A 24,237-nucleotide genomic window follows, 5' to 3' on the forward strand; every position below is an offset into this window, starting at 1 on the left:
CCTGGGGGGAGCCATTAGAGCCACTAAGACAATCCCAACCCCAAGAGGAAACCTCTAGGGCTCGGTCCTGGTGTGTCACCACTCAGCGGGTGGCCAGGGTTCTGGGGAGGCCTTTCATAAGGAGGTGATGGGGGTGGGAGATGGTGGTTAGGCTGGGGGAGCCGGAGTCAGAGATAGGGAACTGGAGCCAGCATGGGAGGGTGTGTGGAAGGGGCTACTAAAGTTAGAGTTCCCTTGGGAGTTAGAGCTCAGGGGGAGGGACAAATTTGGGGGCACAAGGGAGATAATTAAGCTCCATATTTCACATTTTCACTTTTAGGAGCCCCCTGAAGCACAGAAATTAGGAAGGCAGTGGGCTCTGGGCACTTTACTCATTCCTGGGGTCCTCTGCTTTGGCCCAGTCCTGACCCAACGGATAGGGGTGCCTGTGTCTGATTCTGTGCCCTAGTGTCTTTTCCCCACCTGGGGCTGGGGCCCCCCCGAGGCACCAGCTGCACCTATGAGCAGATGTTGGGTGAGTGAATGAATGAATGAATGAGGATCCCCATTAGAGCAACAACCTCTCAATCACATTTCTTTGGAAACCCTGTCTGCACTTCCTCTTGGCCTCTGGGGATACCAAGTTAATCTCTTTCACTCATTTGTTCGTTCACTCAACAAATGTTTATCTACCCCTACCCAGTGGTTAATGAGAAAGACCCTGGGTAAGGGGCTTTAGGAGAGACCTTGCTGGATTCAGCTGTGAGGAGAGTCAGGGGACCTGATTTCCTCCCTGGGATAGTAACAAGCAGCGAGAGGAGCTTCCCAAGCAGAGAGAAATAGGTTTCAGCCTCCAAGAACCAACAGGGTTGGCAAGCTGAAAGCTTGCATACCTCCTGAGCTGGGGAGCTCCTCTCCCAGCTTCCCCTCATTCTTGCTGAGGAGGGGTACAGACACCACACAGAAACTGGCTTCTGTAATGCCACTGGCACCACTTAATTAGAAAACTTTACAGAAGAGGAGGGTTAAGTCAGCTGGTTACAAAAACAGCCCCAGAAGGATGTGACAGTGATAGGGGCCTAACTGGACCAAGCCCTGTCCCCCTCTAGGGCACCAGGACCTGGAGAGGAACCCCGATGCAGCCCTGGCCCAGGAAGCCCCTAGGAGAGGGGCTGCTGTGTCCCAGCCCAGGATGCTGACCTCTTGGCCTTTAGCAAAAGCCAGAGTGACAGGGTGGCAGGAACCTCCTCCTGACAGCCTTCTTCCCAGCACCTTTCTGCTCCATCAGGACCTGGACACTCCCAGCATCTCCTATCCCACAAGTCTTTTTCTGCCTTCATTTTTCACTTTGAATAAATTAAAAGCCGAATCCTGAACAGTCCTGGTCCTCCTACCCACCAAGAGCCACAAGACACAAATGGGGTGAATTCAGGGTGCTGGGCACATACATTTCTGGGGATCAGCAAATGGTGCAGTGGGCTGTGGCTGCCCTGCCCTTTCCATGGTAGCTTCTCAGACATTCAACCCCTCATAGGACTTGGCTGCTAGCTCCCACCAAGGCACTGGAATTGTGTCAGGCCCCAATCATTAAGACTGCCCAAGGCTCTTGGTCTGTTCCAGAACACTTCATCCCCAGGGCAGGGGTAGACCCTAGGGATAGCCTGGGAACTGGAGCTGGTTTTCCTGCTCCCCCATTGGGGCAGTCCTGGCCACAGGGACAATGACCTCCACAGTGTGTGTGGAATCACACCTGGCACCAAGAACACCATTGGATCCCACAACATCTAAAATCCATACAAACATTTATTCTGTCCCTGCCTGGGGGTTGGGGCATTGGGCGGGAATGGGGGGGATGGGCACTTTGGGCCTTGACAAACAGCTCCCAGGTAAGAGCAGGGCTCGGATGGGAAGTGCCCAGATGCCAGGGCCCTGGGGGCTGGTTCAGTTCCTAGAGGTCAAGGAGTCCCGGTGGGCTGGGGGAGGCCAGTTCCCACCCAACCAGGCCCAGGCAAGGCTGGAGTCTGGGATCCTGGTGGCTATAGTGGCACAAGCTGATTGCTCCTGTCCCCAACCCCCATCCCCAGGAGGGAAGGCAGCACCAGGGTCTTGCTCCTCCAGGTGGGGGAAGACAACTATGCAAGTCATCAGGTTTAAATTAAAAATAATAAAAATAACAATAAAAAAAGACAACCCCTGTCCAAACAAACCCATGACAAGCCTGCCTGGCCCACTGGACACTCTGGCAGGTGAGGGGGGAAGGAACAGGTGGTCAGCCTATAAGGGTCACTGCTGGGGACACAAGCAGGGCCCAGGCAGGTGGTCCCAGCCTCCACTGTCAGCAGCAGCAGTCTCCAAAAAACAGTAATCTGGGGCAGAGGCAGGGAGGGCACAAGGGGCCACATAGGCTGGGGCTCCAGGTAGGTCTCAAGCTGGGTCTTGGGTGCCACGCAGCTCCTCCTGTGCTCTCTGTTTCTGTATCTTGGTGATGTGGACAGGGTTAGCTCTCGAGATTTATTGCACTGTTTTGGAAGAGGCCTGGGGCTAGAGGATGTGCCAGGGCAGTGGGAGGCAGGACGCAGGAGGGCAGGGGGGCGGGCGGCGGTCACCGCTTGGTCTTGGCATCTTCTCGAATCTTCCAGATCACCAGGTGCATGCAGGCGCTGGCGTCCTCGCTGGAGCTGTGCCCATCCACTGTGGAGCGGGTGGAGGGTCAGAATGAGCCAGCCCTGAGGCCCCCCTCCTGCCCCCACCAGCCCCACCACTCACCATTGTCCTGGATGATCTGTCTGAGGTAGTCAGCCATGAGATTCCGAAGGGAGCGCTTGTAGGGGAGGCCCAGGCGGTGAGGGAAGAGCACAGATGTGTCCACCACAGTGCTGTGGATGACCTGTGGGAATGGCAAGCCTGTCAGGGACCTAAGGGCCCAGGGCCCAGGGCCCCAGGAGCGCTGGGCCACAAAGGCAGCCAAGGCTTAGGAGGATTACAGAGCAGTATGTCTGGTTACTGACCCACAGCCCCACCAGCCCTCTGATAATAGAGCATGGGGAGCCAGGATACCTTCAAGGCCAGCAGGTCGCTCTCCAGGCTGTGTCCGATGAGGATGGTATCAGCATTGAACATACTCAGCAGGACGGCCTGGACATCCCGAAGCGAGATGCTTGTGTCAGCAAGGTCAGCCTCAGTCACTCCTGAAAACCTGGTACAGGAGGGGCAGGGGCCTTAGGGTGGCTAGGAGGGCACGAGGGGTCTCCAACTTGGGAACATGGTCAGGGTCAGGGAGACTGGGTCCTAGTGGGGTGCAGGGATCCCCCCCCCGGCATCCCAAGTCCTTTAAGGGTCAGGCCACACCTTGTGTTGTAGTCGACAATCTCATTGTCCGGCTTGACAAAGGTGTCGTAAACAACCTGCATGTCGGTGTCCACCACTGTGACTCGTGTCAGCTCCAGGCCATATGTGGTGTAGGACTGCAGGCCAGAAGGACACTACTCATACATGCCCCACGGCCTGCCTTCCTCCCTGGACACCACTGACCAGACAACCCCAGCCCAGTGCTCGCAACAAGGCTGCCCCTGGTTCCTGAGCCCTGCAGCAGAGGTGCTGGCTCCAGGCCAGAGACCTACCGGGGCCTATCTAGGGGTCAGAGCAGCTGTGAACCAGGTGCCCTTTACCAAAGCCTGTACTGTGTACACGTCCGCACAGCATCTGAATGCAGAGGGGACCCTGAGTAATGCTGGCTGTGTCCAGAGTATGGGTGTGCGCTCAAGTAAGGTAAGAGCATCTACTTGGTAATGGGAGAAGAGTCCTTTCTGAGCAGATGCTGGCAAGGCTGTGAATGAGCCTTAGAGCTATAGACACAGCGTGACCCACAGGGAGGACCACCTAACTGTTGTTCACAGCTCTTTATCCTAAAACTGGCACTGCCCAAAGCTTCAGGCAGAGGAGCTGGGACAGCCCCATGGAGCAGCAAGACCCCTGCAACCTACAAGGGCCATAGTCCTCAGCAAGTGCCTGTGGTCAGCCAGATGACTCACCATTTCACAGTCAAGGGCGTAGATTCCTGGGTGAGCATCCTCTGGAAGCTCTTTATCAAAGGTCTTCATGAACCCCTCAAGGTTTTCCTTGCGGCCGTCTTGCACATGTTGCTGAGAGTGGGGAGGGGAAAGAATGTGAAGGTGGCAGAATCAGAGGGTAGGGAGGGGACCTCAGGAAAAGCCAATGAGGCTGAGTCCATGGGGCGAGGCTGGTGCTCGGGGTTTTCATGAACTGAAGTCCCTTTCCAAGGCAGATAAACCAAAGGACAGGAAGAGGGTAGCTGAAGATAACCTGCTCCAACCAGGATGGGGTGGGGGGTTCCTGGGACAAGAAAGTATCAGGCAGGGCCCAGGAGACCTACCTTGGCAACCTGGCATCCAGTGGAGCCGATGGCAGCTGAGCAACACATGTACTGAGTCTCCCAGCCACCAGCCACTGAAAGGGAGACAGGGGTCAGTGGCAGTGCCCCCACACCTCCTGCAGGTAGTTGCTGACTACATACTTTGCCTAGGCTGGCAAGGAGCTTCCCAGGAGAAGGGACCCTAGCCCTGGGTAGAAGGCAAGGATTCCCTGTGAGGCAAGGGATTCCAGCTCTATTCCTAGGAGCAGTGGGCCCTACAGGGGAGGATTTGGGATAGGCACAGCCCCCTGACCCTGCAAGGGCCCTTTCTCAGATTAGCAGTGAGGACATATGTAGGTGTGGACTCCCTCGGGGCCTGCCTAAGGGAAAGCTGTGCCCCAGGGAACCCTCCGTGTGCCTCCCAGAAGTGGGTCCACAGGCAGCCACAGGCACTCCAGACCTGTGCGTCCCTATGGGTGAGCACCTGGTCATATTGGCCATTAAGTGAAACCAGCAGCTGGACAGGACAAATCCTTTTTTCCGAAACACCCACAAGCACTTATGTATCACGCTTATGTATCAAGGAAGGGCAAGTGGGGGTGACAAGGTTGTGGGGAGGCCTTTCTTTATCTGTGTCTCAATGCTGTGACAGAAAGGTCTTTAATTACTTTTGTCATAAAGTACAACAAAAGAAAACTAAAAAGAGGTTAGAGGGGGTCAGAGGGGGGGGGGCCAGGCCAGGGTCTCACCTCGGTTCCGGCGGAGCCGTCCCCAGTGGTAGTAACATTCTTCCTCACGCACACAGCGGCCCGAGGGAGACACGAGGTACTCAGTGCCACAGCGGCAGCAGACCCTGCAGGAGGCTGTGGCGTGCAGACAGGTAGACAGGAGGGAGGGCAAGGAGTCAGGCGAGCCCTCATGGCCTGAACTCACCTATGCTGTTCTCTCTACCCAGATGACCTTCCCTGTGTACCCTTAGAGGAGCACAGTGGCAAGAGGCAACTCACAGTCTTTGGGCAGCTTCTCCTCAGTAGTGAAGATGACAGCGCCCCCCGGCCTCTTGGGGTGCGGGAAGGGATAGCCGTTCTCCTTGAGCTGGTCCTCGGTGAGCAGGTACTCTTTGAGGCGGTCATACAGGGCGGCTCCTGCAAACAACCAAAGATAGGCTATCAGTCCACAGTGAGGTTAGGGATAGTCAAGGGGTAGGCAGTGGGTGGAAGGGAGGGGTGGGGGTAGGAGGCAGGCACTGCACCCCAGGCTCTGGAGGAGGCAGGCTTACCTTTCAGATCCTCCACACGGGGGCTACTCGGGCGGTTGAGCGAGAAGCTGGTCTTGGCTGCCAACTTGCCCCCCAGCACCACCTCATGGGACACAACCCTCCGGCCACTGGTTTCTGGAAGGGGGTAAACTAGGCTCAGACTCCCTCATCCCTCCCAAATGCTCCCCCACTTCCTCCGTGCCCTGTTTCCAGGACAGCTCCCCACCACCCAGAGACAGGGGAGGCCCAACCTCATGTGACCCTGGGCCAGTTAACTCAGGATCAGCAGGCCTTGGGCTGCCTGGAAGCCCCTCTGTCTTCCCTCCATCTCCCCCTGGGTGAGGGTTTTCATCCTCATAGGGAAAGAATTTAACATGAGATATATTGTGCATCTCGCCTAGGAGGTGTGGATGGGGGTGGGGAGGGGCCAGCTGAGAACAGAACAGGGAAGCGCCCACTGATGGCTTAATGTGCCCTCGAGAGGCACCATGAACATCTTCCCAGGTTAATGCACAGAGCAGGCAGGCGAGCTTTGAAGAGGCAGCCCCATTAGCAGGCAGGAGGCCCCTCACTGGAGAGACCCCGATCTCAAAGGAGGAGGGTGGTTAAGAGCGAGAAGAGGCTGTTCTGAGGGCATGGGGCCAATGCCAGCTTAGACAGAGCCTGACAGCAGGGGACCTTTTGTCTGAAAATCTTACCGCTCAGAGCGGCAGAAAGGCTGCCAGGAGGGTCCCTGCCACCCACTGCAGGAGGCACGGGGCCTGAATCTTCTAGATGCAATACCCAAGCTGCCCCCACCCTGCCCAACTTACTGCTGAGACCAGGCACAGTGCTGGGGACCAGGCCCCGCAACTTCTTGAGGGTGTTCACAGCAACGTTCAGGTAGATGTTCTTGCTGGGGCTGCGGTCGTAGGCCACCTTCTCCTCATTCAGTGCCTAAGGATGACACACCACTCAGCCCTGGACATCCCAACAGATGGTCCCAGCTCCTCTGCCCAGGACCTGGTCTGCACCCCCCAGCTGGCTGGCCGCCACCTCCCAGGATCACCTACCTTCTCTATGGCTTCCTGATTAGAGGAGCAGAACTTGAGACACTCCTCAATAAACAGGTTGAGATATCGTTGGCGGATGACAGTGGGGACTTTGCCCCCAAATTCTTTTGGGATAATAGGCTTCTTTAAACTCTGGAGGAGACATAGAAACAGTAAAGGTGGCACACCTCTGCCTGTTCCTGTGACACACTTCTTGGAAACCCCTCCACACAGAGTAGAGCCTGCTGGAAACTGGGCCTTAGTGACCATGGGGGTCATCATGGGTGGCTGGTGCCAAGAGATGACCACACCAGTGTTAACAAGAGGGGGGGGCTCATGGCAGCTCTGTCCTCTCTCTCCTCTCAGTATGAACCAAAACTACTCTGAAAAGTGAAAGGCTAGCCAGGCATGGCTCAGCGGTTGAGCATCAACCTAGGATGCAGGAGATTGAGGTTCGATTCCCAGTCAGGGCACTTGCCCGGGTTATGGGCTCGATCCCATCGGGGGTATGCAGGAGGCAGCCGATTAATGACAACTCACTCATCATTAATGTTTCTATATCTCTCTCTCCCTCCCCTTTCCACTCTCTCTGAAATCAATAAAGATATATTAAAAAAGGAAAAAAAAAAAGGTGAAAGGCTAGCCCCAGCAGGTTTGGCTCAGTAGTTAGAGCATCAGCCTACAGACTGAAGGGTTCTGGGTTCGATGCCAGCCAAGGGCACATATCTTGGTTGCAGGCTCAATCCTGGGCCCTGGTCGGCGTGTGAGCGAGAGGCAAACAATTGATGTCTCTCTCACATTGATGTTTCTCTCTCTTCCCCCCCTCCCCCTTCCACTCTCTCTGAAAAAGCAATGGGGGAGAAAACAAAATAAGGCTGTGAATTAAAGAAGAAAACAAGGGAACAAGAAGAGGGGAAAGCAAGCCTGTGATGCTGGGTGCATCATGAACAGGGTGCCCTGGCTCCTGCAGGGAGAACCAGTTACCTGTAAAGATGGGCTGTGTGCCACACGCTTGGGGGTGACAGTGCTGGTGGTCTTGGACGCCATGCCTGACAGCGTGCGCGTCTTCAGATGCTGGCTGCCCAGCTCAAGGCCATTGGGAGGCTGGCTGCTGCTGGCTGGGAGGGTCCTTTTGGCACCTGTGGAGGTTGGTGGGGGACAGGGGACGTGAGTGCAGGAAGACAGCGCACCCATCACTGAGCTGCAGAGCACTAGGCAGCTGCGGTCATTCAGCATCAGCAGGATGTGCATCTCAGAGCACAGGGGGAAGGGCAAGGGGTGGGAACACGGGCTGTGGAAGGACATTAGGCTCTATCTGCTTTTGGGCAAGTCCATCGAGAGTGGGGACACAAAAATGGGGCTGTGAAGGCCGGCAGGGTGGTCCGGCAAGTGGCTGGGGGCATGGGGAGCCTCTGCCACATGTTCTGGCCCCTGACTCCGAAGCATTGACGTCTGAGAGAGGAAAGGCCCTGGTTCCTGGACTGAGGACCAGAGGGTCTGGGATGCCCCAGCCTGGTCATTGTGACCCAGCTGTCTGGCTGCTGCTGCCTCTGTGTTCTCCTCTCCCTTTGATGAGGTCACAAACCAGACAGTCTCCCGCCCCCAGGTAGGGCAGTAGGGCCAGGGAAGGTGTATCCCTGAGTGTGTATGCACAGAGGGGACCTCTGATCAGCTCTGAGCCTGGGATCAGCCCTGATAAAGGAACAGGAGCAGATGAGGAGACCAAGGCACTAAATGAAAGGCTTAGGTCCCTAGCTCCTAGGAGTCCTATGCCAGGGTGGGCCTTGCAGGCCACATGGGAAGGAAGGGAGGAACATTCACTTTTCAGCTTTTAGGCTCACACAGATGCAGAATTTCCTGCAACACAAGTGCACAGCACTGAGTGGGTCTCCCGAAACTCCAGGAGAGCTGCCTAGGCTCCGGAGAGCCAGGCAGTGTCCAGGAATGCTGGCTGCCACAGTGGTGACTACGGATGGCTGAGTGCAGAAGTGCAGGTTTATGAAACTGTACACATCTCAGGGTGCAATCTCCCTTCCCTGGCTAAACCATTGCTAAAAACCCACAACCATGCCTATCACTGTCAAGTTCTAACTCAGGCGCTCTGGGGAGCGAGGGATAAGAGTCTGGACACACAAGGGAAAACCAGGGGAGAGCTGTAGATGCCTGCCTGTACCTGCAGGACCACCACATGGAACATGACTACCCACTCAGCTGGCTATTCTAGGGGGTCTTTAAACCAGCAGCACACCCAGAGTGGGGAAGACCCTTGGGCTGGGAAGGCTAAGCCTGCATCTAAAGAGGCTTCCAGGTGGCTCCAACAGCCTGGCCTGGCACATTTCCTCAGCTCCAGATACCACCACATAGAGACACTCCCACTGAATGTGCAGCCCCTTTCAGACAAGGCCCATGGGGAAAAGTGCCCCTCAGAGCAGAACGAGGAATAAATACAGCACCCAGCCCCTCTCCCAAATCAGCTGGCACAGTTCAATTAGGGCCTGAGACCCTGGGTTACATCCCCAGGCCAGCTCCCCCTTCCTAGCACCACTGTCTGGAGCCCAGTGCCCACACTCAGACCAGCCCCCACCAGGTCACAGGCCTCCAATACCCCAGGAACCTGGGGGAGGCAGGGACACAAAGACCAGGCAGGGACAGAGTGGGAAGGCCACAGGGTGACCTCTGGGTCAGGGCCTTGGAAGGAGGCGGGAGGCTAGTGCTGAAGAAGCCTGGGTCTGGCAGACAGACACTCCTTAGACTCTCCACAGCCAGCCCCCCAGTGCCAACACCAAAGCCGGGAGAGGCCCAGAGCCATTGGGCACCGTGCCCAGCCTCTCGCTAACAGTTGGAAGATTTTCAGGCCTGCCCTAGCCTCTTGCTAACAGTTGGGAGACTTTCTCCCATTTTATAGACAAGCTCACTGAGGCCAGGCCGGGCCCTACTCAAGGTCACCACTGCAGGTACACTGGGAGCCTTGCCTCCCAAGACCCCTGCCCTGGGACTCACCTGCAGCCAGGCAGGGGTTGGGGACGTGGGCAATCCTCCTCTTCTCGCCAGGAACTGAGATGTGGATGGAGGACGGCTTCTCGGCTGGCTGCTGGGCAGCCTGGAGCCAGCTGGCTGACTCCCTCTGAGCCTGCTGAGCCCGCCGGTAGCACACCTCCTGGGCGGTGGGGAGCCGGGTGGGGGGGGCCAGGCCTCTCCTCACGGGCTCTGGCTGGGTGATGAGAAATTCCAGGGCCCAGCTGTATGTGGGGGGCACCCAGAGCAGACCACGAGGGGCAATAGGCTGACGGTAGGGCCACTGGCAGGGAGGCAGGGGCTCCAGGATTGGGGCTGGGCAGGATGCACCCAGCTCTGCCTTAGGAGCTTGCAGATGCCCTGGAGGAAACCAGCTCAGCACTAAGGCCCTCAAGCTCATGTTGCCCGATTTATCCTGGGTGCCAGCATGGCCCTACTCTCCTGACCTCCGATATCTAAGAGCCAGGCTATGTCCTCACCCGATATAGGCACAGGGCAAGCGGAAATCCCTGCCCCTGATTAGATTAACATGTTGATCCAATCCCACTTGATCTAATCTTCTCTGGACTTGCTTCCAGAATCCCAGAGCTCCCTGAGGACTGAATCAACAGGAGGGAGCTCTGGGTAAGGAGTGCGGGGCCCATCCTCTGCTCAGCCCTCCCTGTGCCAGCTCACTGAGTGCCCCACAGTGACCCGACAACCACTCCTGTCTCTGGGCCACAGGGGAGGAAGCTAAGGCTCAGAGAGGTCTGGCCACTTGCCCAAGATCACACAGCACAGCTCAGAGCAAGACAGGGACCAGGCAGTGTGACCCTGTGGGAGGGCTCACCTGCAGCTCACTCTCCCTGCTCTGGGCCCTGCTCCCCCCAGCATGGAGCACAACTCAGACTGGATGTGGGTCCCAGGCACTTCTCTGCCAGGACACAGGGAGTGCTGGACTGCATCTGCCAAAGAAACCCGTTGACCTTGTTCTGCAGACAAGAGATCCTTTCCCTCTTGCCAGCCTCTACCCAGGATCCCAGTGTAGACCCTTACCTCCTTGCCTTGCTTGGAGAGATGAGAGATCCTCCTCTTTTGCCCTGGGAACAGAGTGGTCAGACCCAATTGCTCCTTGTCCTCCACCTTCTCTTTGGGGGGCTGGAACACAAGTTCGTCCCTCAACAAGGCTCCCTCCCCTGGCCTCACCACCCACACCACACTACACAGTCAGCCTGGGAGGCACTCCCAGCCCCACCTTACAGGTGAGGAAACAGACTCAATGCCTCCCAGCCAAGGAATCCAGGCATCAGCACAGTCCTGAGCCCACTTCCCAGGCGTCGCTGGAGGTGAGTTCTGCAGATGTGCCCAGCCCTTCATGGGCCAACTGCCTCCTGCTCCCCTCCTTCATCTGCCTACCTGCCTGCTCACCCTGCCCAGAGCAGGGTTCAGAAATGTGGGAATCAAGGGGAAGAAATCAGATGGCAAGTCCTCAAAGGACTGTGAACAGGGTGTTGCTAAGGGAACAAGGAGCCAGGGGTTAGACCCTGAGATCCCACACAGAAGCTGCAGGTTTCTGTGCAGGGACTGACTGTCCTGCTGTTTAAAGCAAGCTCCCTCTGGTGGCTGATATGGGCACACATGGCACAAGGAGACCCTGGCAAAGATTTGAGAGGGAGGCCCGAGGAGGGAGGGGAGAGGGAAGAAAGAGAGAGGTGTGAAAAGGGGCCAGGGAAGAGGGAGACAAGGGGTAGAGAGGAGGAGAGAAAAGGTAGTGGAAGAAGTGGGAGGGACTGGACGGAGAGGAGTCAGAAGAAAGAAGAAAGGGGCTGGGAAAAGGAGAAAGGAATTGGGATGAGGGAGAGGGGATTGAGGGTGCCGATACCCCATTGCTGGATGCTCTTGGAAGCTGCCACAGAAGCCCCACTGCACAGGCCAGAACTCCACCAGTGGGCCATAAGCCAGTGTTCTCTTTCTGCACAGGGCTCAGGGGGGGCAGCAAGTAGCCACCAAGGGTTCCTGAATTTTGGACAAGTTAAGAAGCCATCTCCACCTCTGCGCTGAGACTCCAGTCACAGGGAGACTCTGGGGACAGTGCGCCAGCAGCCTTCCTGAGCCCAGCCCAGACCCTCACCTGCCGGGCCTTCCGGCCCCTGTCCTCCATCTTGACACAGGTGGATTCATTGAAAATGCGCAGGCACTCCTCCATGGGGTCAGAGTCAAAGTCGACCTCCTTCTCCAGGGCAGAGTAGTCCACGTCTTTGCCTGCCCGCGAGGAGGAGGAGGAGGAGGAGGATGTGGAGGAGGATGACGAGAATGAGAGGGAGGCCGGGCAAGGTGAGGGGTGAGGAGAGGCCTTGAGGCGTTTGTGCGGCCCCCGCATGGCTGAGAGGCCCAGGCTAGAGTCAGAGTCAGAGTCAGAGTCTGAGCTGGAGCTGAGGTTGGTAAGGGCAGAGGGATGCGTTCCAGATGCCACAGGCCCTGGGTCCTCATCCTCACTCTCATCTCCAAAGAGGTCTGCATGGCTCAGGGTTCGCCTCTGCAGCTTGGGGGCGGCCTGGGAGGTGCCCTCGTCCAGCGAGTGGGCTTTGCGCTCCACCAGCTTCCCAGATTGGGTCTTCCCACCCATCTTGTCTGGCAGCTGGGAGGTGTCCCGAGTGGGGCTAGGGCTCGGCTGCAGTCGAAGACGGTCAGTCCGGCCTTTCCCTGAGCTGGCCACTGAGGTGGCCAGAGATGGCTTTTTCTTGGTCCCTTGGGGCCATTCTGCCCTGCGCTGGGGGCTGCCGGCCTGCGAGACCCTCTTGTCCACACAGGGCTTCACAGCTGGCCTCCTGTGCTCTCCATCCTTACCCCTTTCTGTTTTCCGGACACTGTCCTTGAGGCCAGGGGTCAATGGTACCCCACTCTTCCTCTTCTTGGGTCTTCCTTTCTTGGGGCTGCTGCACTCTTGGGAGGCCCTGGCTTGGGGGGAGCCAGGCTTGGCCAGGCATGCCCCATTGGGGCCCTTGGGAGGCTGCCCAAGGTCCCCCACATCGTACTGCACGGCTATCTCCTTGGTCTCCCGAAGGACACCCTCCTCAGGCTCTTGGCCCTCTCTGGAGCCCGGCTTGCCAGGGGCTTTGCTCTCAGCTCCTGCCTGGGCCCTCGGGGGGCTGGCAGTGGCAGGCCGGTCTCCCAGAGCTGCAGTCGTGTCATCATCTGAATCAGAGAACCTGGCATCACAGCCACTGAAAGGGTCACAGGGCTTCTTGAGTGCAGGTGTGTAGGGCTCACTGCTGCCACGGGATCCCCGGGGCCGCTTAGGGGCTCTGTCATCCTTGGAGCTGGCCCTGCTGAGTAGCCGAGCGGAGAAGTTGGACAGTGGGTCATACTCCAGGTCAGTGGACGGCTTGGAATCGTCCACCACATACTTGCTGCTGGAGACTGAGCGGCTGTACCGCCGGGGCTGGCTCACAGCCTTGGGGACGTACTCCAGGGCACTGCTGCCCCCTCCACCACGGCCCTGAGTAGGGTCCAGAGAGGCCAGCAAGTACTTGCTGCCCAGCTCAGCAGGAGCAGCCAGTGGGGTGGGCTGGTAGCTAGCACTAGGGCTTATCAGGCCTCGGCCACCAGGGTTGTAATCAAAGGACAGTGGGAAGGCATCCTCATCCAGGCTGGTAGCAGGGCTGTGGGGTGCCAGGGTGGGGACCTCAGCAGAGACGTGCTCTCGGGCTGTCTCCAGGAGTTCCTGGTACCGCCGCTGCTCTATCTCCACCTCAGAGCGCACGGCCTCAATGGCCTGGTTGACCAGCTCCAGCTCCAGGATGTCTGAGTGGGACTCGTCTCCTCTGCCCAGGACCCCATTCTCCCTCTGTGCTGGGAGCTTGGGCAGCTCAGGGTTGTATGGGTCATAACCAAGCCCTGAAACGGTAAGAGAGAGGAAACAGCGGTGAGCAGGCCTGTGAAGTAGCAGCCACACAAGCCAGCAACCAGCCACTGCCTTGACCCAGAGAACTGGCCTTCTAGAACCTAGCAGGGCCAGGCCTACAGCAGACCCTCCACTGAGGCTCAGCCTACACAGCAAGGCCACTCCATGCAGGCCCTAGCCTGCAGAGGCTGATAAGTGGGATGAGGGGTAGAGAACCCTGGCCACGGAGACAGCCACAAGGTTAAAAACTGGCATGGCCCCTGGGACAACAACTTAAAGGGGTGGAAACTTGACAGATAAGACCAGAAGATCCAGAAGCCAGGGTGAGATGGTGATGGGACTCCCCCTGGGCATGCCTACATGGAAGCCACCCCACACTGCTTCCTGCATCCAGGAGCTGGAAGAATGCCAAAGGGGGCTTGACACCCAGGCAGGTCTAAGGGCACAAAGATGCTTGACAGGGTGGAATGAGAGTGTGTTCAGAGCTCCCTGATTCACGGCTGAGGGTGGGAGGGGAGCAGACACAGCCCACCCAGCAGGGTTTGAGGAGTGCAAGACTCTGTCCCACACATCCTCCTGCAGGAAAGTCTGCCGGGTGTGCCTGTACAAGTAAGAAAATGGAAACCACTGAAGTATCCACCACTAAGTAGCACTGTGGACAAAGGATACCCACACACTTTTAATGGAAAACAAGAAGCAGAAGGCAATCTATGGGGTGATCCCATGGGGTATAAAAAAGGAAAAAGCACATGCTAGAGGTAAGCACAACCCCAGTGCCACCAGTGTTGGCACAAACCTTAGGATTCACTTATGGACAGAGGTGCAGACATCTTCAATGAAATGTGAATACATACAGCACATTTCAAGAAAGGAGTAATATACATATTCAAATATACAGATCTACCATAAATATTCCAGAGTTGAGTGTTCATCACTAGATATTCTACTGAACATAATTCCATAGCATCTCTAAAGAAAAGGCCAATAGAGTTGATGCCCTATGGTTGGAGAGTAACAGCCGATTGTCCCAGAGCCTCCAGGAGCCAGCCCTGAGCATACCTGGACTTAGACCGTGAGGCCAAGTGTGCACCTCTGGCCTTCAGGACTGTCAGGGAATTAATCTGTGCTGTTGGAAGGCCCCCAGTGTGGTGACTTGCCATAGCAGCCCCAGGAATTTCACACATCCTCATTTAGGGAGAAGCCCATGTGTCTGGCTGCCCACAGGTGACAAGCTTTGCAGAGGACAGTGGCTGGGCCTGGGCTGCCTTCAGGGAGGGGATGGAGGAGTTCATTATAGATTTGTAGTCTGGCTTTTAACTTGGATCCCATTTTTGAAATTATATTTGAAAAGGAGAAAGGAAGCATGTATCTATGCTTCAGATGACAGAGGACATGCCCGGGTAGGGGTGGGAGATGGAAGGTAAAACGACAGAGGGCTGGATACCAGCGGCAGAACAAGTTCCAAAGGTCCAGGGGTTCTCCTTGTAGGGCATTCACACTGGGAGAGGGAAAAGCCACTTCTTGCCTCCCACATCACAGCTGAGGATGCTGGGGTGTGAGGACCCGGGGTCAAGACTCACAGTCCTTGCCCAGGCGGCATGGCTCATCAGTTGAACACTGACCCATTATGATCCAGGAGATTGTAACTGGATTTCTGGTGAGGGCACATGCCCAGGTTGTGGGCTCAATCCCCAGCAGGGGGCATGCAGGAGGCAGCTGACCAATGACTCTCTCTTATCATTGATGTTTCTTCTCTCTCTCTCTCCCTTTCTCTCTCTGAAATCAATAAAAAGGGAAAAAAATTTTTAAAGACTCACAGTCTCTCTGTCCCCAGTGAGGGACAAGGTGAAGGGACCATCCTGAGGGAAGGCTAGAGACCTAGCAGTGGGGTCAAAGCCACCCTCCCAGCCCACCCTGACCCAGGATGGGTCCTTAGGCACCAATGGCAGACCCACCCCAGCCCAGCACCCACCTTCATAAACAGAGAGGAGCCAATATGCCCTCCCTCCCCCAAGTCCTAACTGCCAGCAGAGTGGAGGAGCCCAGGCCAATGCCACCAGCCAAGAGCTGGGGTCACTTACTGGGCATGTCCACAGAAGGATCTGTCGGGTTGCACAGGTCTCTGGGGGGGCCTCTAGCGCAGCTCACCTTATTCCCAAACCTCCCTCCTTCTGTTAAGATAGCTCTTGCCCCACCCTACCCTCCCTGTGGGGAACGGAAGCAAGGGCCCACCTAGTGGGAAGGCCCTCCTCCCCCAGGACAGGTTGGCAGGACTAATGGATGGGGGTCAGGATCGATGCAAAACCATGCCACAAAGGGTTCTCCAAGGTCATATCAGAGTGCAGAGTCTGGGGATTTTTAGCCACTTTGGATTTGAACCAAAGGAGTTTTCCCCAAGGAGCCTGTGCTTTGGTAGCCAGGTGGAGGAGGCGCTGTGCCTGGGAGCGGGCGGAAAGGGTAGGAACCCTGCAAAGTTCCTGAGGCCATCTGGCCTCACTGGCTTCGGTGGACCAGAGGTAGAGCTCTGGCTTTCTCAGTGGGAGCCTGTATTAGTATGTTTCCTAAGGGTCATTACACCTGCTCCACTTCCTCCGGTTTCCAGGAAGCCCATGAACTTGTCAGGTAGGAAGGGTGGTACACTGAGGGGTCTGAGCCACTCACTCTGAAGGGATGCAGCTCCTGGCCTGGCCCAGACCTTGATCTGAGCACCCAGGAGCTCTGCCAAGGTGGGGCATTTTCAGTCCCAGGTGAAGGCTGCCTCCCTGCCCCACCCACTGCACCAAAGAGCAAAAGAAACTGCCCAAGGCATGCCTGAGTCAAGGTCTTGATCCTGCTCTGGGGTCTGTTTCCCCACTGGTGCCATAAGGCTAATTGTCACCAGCTTGAGGAGCTCTAGACAGGTCTGGGAGCTTCCAGGACACAGGCCAGGGGTTTTGCTGTAGCCCTGAGACCCAGAGCTCATCCCCCAAGGGAGGCACCCCCCCCAAGCCACCCCAAGGTTATCTGAGGGTTGGCGAGGGGACACAAATACATAAAGCACTTGTTCATGCCATCTAGCTCCCTGCCCCACTTGCCTCGGAGGGCCAGGTCTCTCAGGGGACCTGTCAGAAGTGGAGAAGCTCCCAAGAAAATGTTCTGCAAGCTGCCTGGTGCTCTGGGGGCTCTGCCAACCCACTGGTGGAAGCAGTCAGAAGGCAACTTGACAGGTGACCTTTGAGGTTAGGAAGGACCATAGGCACCTTGGAAGGGGTCCTCCAATTATTGGGGATTTGGCTGGAAGAGAATAGCTCTTCTTTGAGGGTTTGTAGCAGTAAGCATGCCTTTAGTAAACAAGATTAATTGGGCTGTTTTCTGGAAAAGGGAGCAATCTGGGAATGGCTGGAAAACCCTCACAAAGGCCCAGCCAAAAGAGTTATACTCTATGAGAAGTCAGACCCCCAGACCTGGGCAAGGGAGGGGCTGGCTGCTCCCCAGCTCCTGGGACATCCATAAGGCAAAAGGCCTGCCTGGTGGTCACTTGAGGAATATTCCTTGGGAAGGCCCCTCGCTGGGTCAAAGAGGGGGAAAGATGGAGAGGCTTCTTCCAGCCCCCACAGCTCACCTTCCCTGGTCATTCGTGCTTGGCTCTGTGCACCCAGCACCACGCACCCACCAGGACCTGGCCCGGCTGAAGGAGAGAACAGCTCCTCTCCTGGCTCTAGCACCATGGGCGGCTCCCTCAGTGACCTTGTCCCCCCTTGGACTCTCTGATCACCAGCTTCTGGGACAGGTATCCAGCATGGCAGAAAACCAGGCCTCTTCCTCTAGCTTCTGGGGCCGTGGGATGTTAAAACTGTACAGGCCGGGGCATGAGCTGAGGAAAGGACACCACTGAACCCTGACAGGCTGACCCACAAACAAAACAGTTACAGGCCTTTCCCAATCCTGGTGGGCACCTCCAACCCCTCCAGATCTTTCCTCTGAAAAAAAACCCTTCCCCCTTCTGGCCCTATCCCAGTCTCTGCTCCTCCCTGCTCCCACCACACCCTCCATTCTAGAAACCACAAGCACCCTTCCCTAACTGCTGCACATGGAATCAACGACAAGACATTGAGGTAAAGACCCCACTCAGGGAGAACATGACCCCACCGTCTGGCTTCTGAAGGCCCGGCCATTACCCACCCCTTTTCTCCCTAGTATGCCCAAAGACTGAAGATAAGTGTGGAACTGTACAGGGGTCCCCAAGCTTCAAACCTGGTAAGACATCAGCAGGGGCTCCTCTAACCCAGGTGGCAGTCATAGCCTGCTGATCTGCCCTCCCACCCTGAGCAGGAGCGCTGGGGACACCAGTTGGAGACACAATCTCTGCCACACAGGAGATAAGCAGGAACACAAGAACTAGTCATGGTGGAGCGACGAGATCCACCCTGGTGGCAGAGGCCTTGAAGCGGAGGCAGGAGACCAAGGATATTCAAGGCTGCAATGGTGCAACAGGTACAGGGGGAAGTGGAGGGCTCATGGTCAGAGTACTCTATACTTGGGGCTTTTCTGGGAAGTGGGATCTGGCAAGCAGTACTCCCGAAGACTACCCCCAATGGAGGGCAGAGTAACCCCCCAGGTACTCAGAGGGGCTAGCCACTCCTTCCCTCCAGGGCCAGCCTCTCTGCTCCTGGAGGCCTCCCCCAACACCCTATTCCTGTATATTGGGGCACTCCAATGGACAGGCCTAGAACCTGAAGCCTAGGGGTGAAGGCACCTGGCGACTCACCCATTCTGAATCAGAGGAGAGAGCCCCACACTGCCCAGGGCACCCTAGACACCTGGGGAGGGTACATGTAGGCCACCAGGAATGTGCTCTCAGGTGTACATGGCAGAGGCATCCAAGACATGCCCCTGCTAAGGCTGGCTATACCTAGAGAAGCAGGTCTGGGGTCCTTCTCCCCACTTGGCAGGGTCCACACACCTGCCTCTGGGGCTAGTAACAACACTGGAAGACCTGGGACACTGATTTGAGGCTCGGACCTCCGAAAGCCTCCCTTAGTGCCCTCCCCCAGGGCTTCCCCTCAGCTCTAGTGCCACCTGGGAAATAGTGCAAGGCTAGGGCTTCAGCACAGTTGGCACCACATAGCCAGCTCCAGGGGAAGGAAAAGAGGACCCCGGCCAGACATGGGACCACCACCAAATCCATTCTCTCTGTGCCCCCAGAGCCACGCTGGCATCAGTCATTACACCCTACTCCCCAAACCAGGATCCCGGAGCCAGGCTGCCCTCGAAACACCCACCGCCTGGGGCTAAGCAGCCTGGATCATAACCACAACAGCCCATATTTTGGGCTAAGCTTCAAAATATGCAGAAATATACAGGATGGTATAAAAACTCAGGGAAAGAACCACAGGAGGGGGGATAAGGGCAAAGACAGGCAACCTGGGATGGGGTAAAAGGCATCCTTTTCTCCTTCGAACCTATCCATCCTCACCGTCCATGACAGTATGAATCATTTCAGTGAGCCCAATAAATAAATCTTCAAAATAGAGTGCTCCCACTCTTTCTGGCCCCAGTGCATTTCCAACTCCCCAAACACCTGGGGGTTTTCTTTCCAATGAGTGATTCTGGGGTGACCTCCTCCACTGTGCAGGCTCCCAGGAATGTCCCCCCAACACAGAGACCTAGCAACCCCAAGCACCTTTGGATGTTCCAAGTGAAGACAGGTAAATGTGCACCCCAGCCAGGGAAGAAGAAAGGCTGCACTCCTACAGGCAGTCCCAGGACATGGGACCAAGACGAGGGGGGAGCCAGCTGTATCCCCTAAGAAAGAGTCCACACACAGGGGTTACACATGAGCACAGTGGCTTTTATTACTTGACTCTGCAGGCAGGTGCTGGGGAGGGGGTGACAGGTCTGGTTCCTGAAACAGTGCCTACACCCCTGCTCTGTGAAGGCCCTCTTGGGCCACACTCCCAGAAGAGGGGACACCAGTCTCTCCAGACAAGCAACTGTGATATGTGACTGTCAAGTAGGTGGGGACAGAACTGGCCTCTAGGACACAGAGGGACAAGGAACACTAGGATGTGCATGGAGTGAAAGTGGTCCAGTGACATCTGGACATGCCCTCTCTGTCACATTTCAGGCCCTGCCTTCTCCATTCAGCAGTTCAACATGCTGGCCCCCTGGCTCCTCTCTGCACCTGAGCTGACCAATACAAATGTCTGCAAAGGTCTGTGGGATGGATGGATGGATGGATGGATGGATGGATGGATGGAAGAAAGAAACACCAACCAAGAGCCACAGGCCCCTCAATGCCTGGAGCATGTCCACTCCTGAGGACAAGGGTCTCTGTCGTGATCAGTTTAGCTCAGTAGTTAGAGTGTCTGCCAAGGACCGAAGGGTCACGGGTTTGATTCCCAGTCAAGGGCACATACCTGGGTTGCAGATTCCATCCCCTGCCCCAGCTGGGTATGTGCAGGAGGCAACCAACTGATGTGTCTCTCTCACATCAATGTTTCTCTTTTTCGCTCCCTCCCCCTCCCCTCTCCCCTCTCTAAAAAAAAAAAAAATGGAAAAAGTATCCTCAGGTGAGAATTAAAAAAAAAAAAAAAGAAGAAGAAATAGTTCCTTCAGGACAGACAGCTCCCAGCAACCACAACGCAAAAGTAACTGGCTCTGCATCTCCCCATCTTTAGGGTGGACTAGCTGGACCATGGTGGCACTCTCAGGGCCTATGCTAGAAAAGGACAAGTTACAAGTCAGTGTGACAATGGGGACCCCGCCCGGACTGCTAGGGGTGGCAGTAGTGTTGGGGGACAGCCTCTCCTTCCCCCTCCACACCACAGAGCATGAGAACATCCCAGGCCTTTCAGTGCACTGTCTCCCTGTCCAGAATCCTGGATTGCTGCCTGCCTCCCAACAACCTGCTTCCAACACCCACCAAGTAATACTCCTATTCATCCTTGTAGGCCCAGCTCAATAATCACATGCATGGGGACACTTGCCTGACTTCCATACAACCCCACATGCCAATTGCTCTCTCTCTGGACCCCAGCCCATATCTGTGATGTTGGACACTCCTCCTTTGCATCCAAAGCCTGGTTCACAGATACTGAATTCACACAGACCCAGGAGAGACCTTTTGGAGGGTCACAAGGTCAGCTCCTCATTTTTCTCGGCCTTCAATCCTGCCTGCCACCCACACCGCTCTGCTGACAGGTACTCCACACAGCTGTCTCCAGAAAACCTAGTGCCCATAGGAAGCCACAGGACCAATCTCCCCAAAACAGCTGGCACACATGCCTGCTCCCTCAAACGGCGCAGGCTGACCACTACAAGGAGACTCTCAAGGACCTGGCATCACAAAGGAGGACAGTGGCCAGAAAACACTTCCATGAATTTCAGTCAGAGTCTGCCCAGACTGGCCCCCCCTTCCCACTTTTCATTTCCTTCTGTGTTCCATTCTCTGTTGTAAATCAGATCATGCCAGCCAGACTCCACCTGCTGCACATGTGCAGCTCAAAGAATAGCAAACCCAACTCCTGAGCACCCACCATTCAGCTTAAAAACCATCTGATGGAAATTATTTTGCAAAGGGGATTCTGGGGTGGGGTGGGATGGGGGGTGGAGGAACGAAAAGCAGGAAAAAGTTTCTGTAGCTGCTCAGCAGTATCAGACAGAGGAGAGGAGGCAGTGCTGCTGTTTGTTGAGACCTAGTTTGCAGAAGAGATAACTGAGGCAAATAACACTGACCAGTGGGAGGCCAGGCTACCCCTTCCTTGTCGGGTTTTTTGCACAATAGAAAGCAAAGCCAAAATGCCTTGACTTGGGGGCCACATACAAGCCCCCCCCACAGTGGTCCCCCAACCTCATCCAGGGTTGTTGGGCTCCTGTGCCTCTAGCCTCTGGGCTGAGGAGCTTAGGGAGATGGTGCTTTTCAGGGTCTGTCATCCCTATAGGTCTTGGCTAGCTCGCCCATCACGTTACCAAATACACAACAGGTCAGTTCTGGGACACTGATCACGCTGGGACCACTGATTTTTGGGGCTGATAAACCTGTGTGTATAGGAGAAGGGACTATCCTGGGCACTGTGGGGTGTTGGGCAGCATCCCTGGCCCCCACCCACTCAATGCTAGCAGCACCCTTAGTTGTGATAATCACACATGTGCCCAGATATTGCCCAGTGTCCCCTGGGTGAGGGTGGGGGGGTAGACAAACTCGTTCAGGTGCTGTACAGGTAATGTGCACACTCTGCATGACACATCCATGTCCTCCTAGTGCCGCCACCTTCCCTGGCCCATCCAAGCATCCCACCTACTCACCACCCCCTTCTGGCCAGCCTGAGCCCAGGCTTTGGGCCACCCATCAAAGACTCACTGCTCTACTGATCAACACTAAGCAAAGAATCCTAAAATACGCAAGCCTGGACCTGGGTAGGTTTTTACAGCTCCTAGGCCATCCGGAGGGGCCGCTTGGTATGGGAACCACAAACCAGGGATGGCCTCTTGTCTCACTGGGGACTGTGGGGTCTTGGAAAACAGAACCCAACTTAATCACTGTGGCAGGATCACAACTCTGGTGAAAAGACACAATGCCTTTTGTTTTTAAGGCTGGAAGGAAGGAGAGCAAGCTGGCAGAGGGGGGACTTGGGCAAGATACAAAACATTTGTATTTTGGCTTTTTGGTACTCTCCAAAGTTTTTAAAATGAACATTACTCTGCGTCCTGGAAAAAAAACACCCTAATTTGAATGGAAGGGCCTGTGTGGGGCTGAATCACAAACAGAAACCCAGGTTCATTTTACCAGTGATACAGCTAATACGAGAAGTGAACTCAGTGCTGGTGACAATTACAAAAAGAGGACTGCTCTGACAACCCACAGCACCTTTACTTTTAATCCCATCTTGAAAAATCAAAAACAACAGAACCATCCACCCTGTGCAGCAGTGAAGGCTCCTTCTCTGGGAGGCCTCAAGCTTCAATCCCAGGAGCCTAGTGGCCAGAGCTCCCTGGGGCTTCCCTGGGGGGAGGGAGCCACACGTGCTCGCACAGCTTCCACGGAGGGACATAGACATGATAATTAAAAAGTGGCCTCAGCAAGAAAATAAACAACCTACGATGAGAAGTTATTAATGTCTCAGCTCAATCTCACACCTACAAGAAGCCCTGCCAGATCCCTCACAGCTCTCACCAAACTCTGCCATGACACTGACAATTACCACAACGATATCTAAAGAGAAGCAAGTCCATTGACGTTCTCTGCTCAACCCAAAGCTGGGAATTCCGTGGAAGCCTATCCCCCTCCAGTCCCTGTCAAGTAGGTTTGGCTTATTCCTTGAGCCGTCGCGTCTGACACTCGGCCTGACACACAGTAGATGCTCCTAATGAAGGCGCAACCGAAGAAGTAGCGCGGAAAGAAACAAGGACTGCCACAAACACTAGAGGTCCGGGGAAGCGGCGGGAATGGTCCTCCCTCCCGAAGAGCTCAGACGCTAATTAGGGCAGGAGTCCTGGGCCTGCTAAACAGTGTCAGCCGCGCTCGCTGCACGAGCCCCGCGCTCGGCCTGCGTTATCTCACTCCACCCTCGCGACACCCTTAGGAGGGCATGTTCTCCGTTGTTTACATTTTACACTTCGTGAAACCGAGGCTCACAGAGGACCGCGACTTAAACCAGGCCCCAAGGTGGGTGGGTCCCGGTCCTGGCTGGGGGAACGTTGCCCGCGAGAGTGTGGGGAGGGGGCTGGGCCGGGAACGGGGGCCGGAGAAGCGCCGGCGGTGGAGTCCAGGCCCGGGCCGGGAAGCCTAGCCTGCGGCAGGCGAGCAGGCGGGCATTACCTGCTGCGGGGGGCGCCGCTCCGCCGCCGCCGGGCGCGCCCGGGCCCCGGGCCCCGCGGTGCCGGAAGTGGCAGTAAGGCCGCCGGCAAGGACCCCCGGGCGCCCCAGACCAATAGGGGCAGTCGATGGCCCGGAAGAAGCCGGTGGAGCGTAGCATGGTCTATCCCGCGGGGAGGCCCCGGCCCGGAGCCGCCCAGGTCCCCGGGCCCCTCACTGGCGCCGCGGTCGCCTCCGCCCGCGCCTCACTGACCCCGACGCCGCCATCTTGCTCCGAGGCCCCCAGAGGCCCCCAGTACGCCGCGGTAAGGCTCCGGGGAGCGGCTGTCCACAGCGCGCCCGATCAGAAACGCCTGATCTCGCGGGATCGAGGCGGGTCGCGAGCTCCTGAGCCGGGACAAGCAGCTGCAAGAGATGGGGTGGAGATTGCAGACTGTCCTGCCTGAGGCCTCCGGGAGCCTCGCCGGCGCCGCCTCCAGGTCATCAGCGGCGGCAGTAGAGCCATTTTGAGCCCAAGGCCCCGGCGGTGCCTGGGCTGTCCACGGCTCGCCTGATGAGAAAAGCCCCTCAGGGCCCGCCTATGGCTTATTTGCGTTTGATTTGCGTCATTAGCATGTTTCTCTAAAGTGCCCTCTGCTGGACAAGATGAGTCCTGTACCTGTACCCAGCAATCTCAGTACCTTAGTTACTCCACGCTCTAAAACTCACCTCCGCCCTGGTATACCGTTGGCTCTCAGTGCGTGCTTTATTTCTCCCACCTGGACTCCTGTTAGCACTCTGATCCTCCCAAGGCCCACAGGAGTCCTGTTTTCATCCATTCATTTGTGCACCAAATACTGAGCACCTGCTCTATGCCAGCTGTTCTAGATGCTATGCTGAACCGTATTTTATCCATTCATCCGA

General features: G+C 56.4%; 1 protein-coding gene across 1 annotated transcript; it reads right to left on the reverse strand.

The window, feature by feature from the left end:
* Positions 1-1,763: 1,763 nt before the first annotated feature.
* Positions 1,764-23,626, reverse strand: REXO1 (RNA exonuclease 1 homolog). Its single transcript, XM_081137094.1, has 16 exons — positions 23,338-23,626; positions 11,766-13,531; positions 10,691-10,792; positions 9,641-9,851; positions 7,625-7,779; positions 6,662-6,793; positions 6,422-6,545; positions 5,631-5,744; positions 5,359-5,496; positions 5,101-5,214; positions 4,373-4,446; positions 4,011-4,121; positions 3,328-3,443; positions 3,037-3,175; positions 2,746-2,866; positions 1,764-2,670 (listed from the first exon to the last, which is right to left on the reverse strand). Exons 1-16 carry the CDS (start codon positions 23,492-23,494, stop codon positions 2,582-2,584), a joined length of 3,663 nt encoding a protein of 1,220 aa, XP_080993220.1. The 5' UTR covers positions 23,495-23,626; the 3' UTR covers positions 1,764-2,581.
* Between the last annotated feature and the right edge of the window lie 611 nt (positions 23,627-24,237).

Source organism: Miniopterus schreibersii (genome assembly GCF_964146895.1).
Source record: "Miniopterus schreibersii genome assembly, chromosome: 4".
Lineage (NCBI taxonomy): Eukaryota > Metazoa > Chordata > Mammalia > Chiroptera > Miniopteridae > Miniopterus > Miniopterus schreibersii.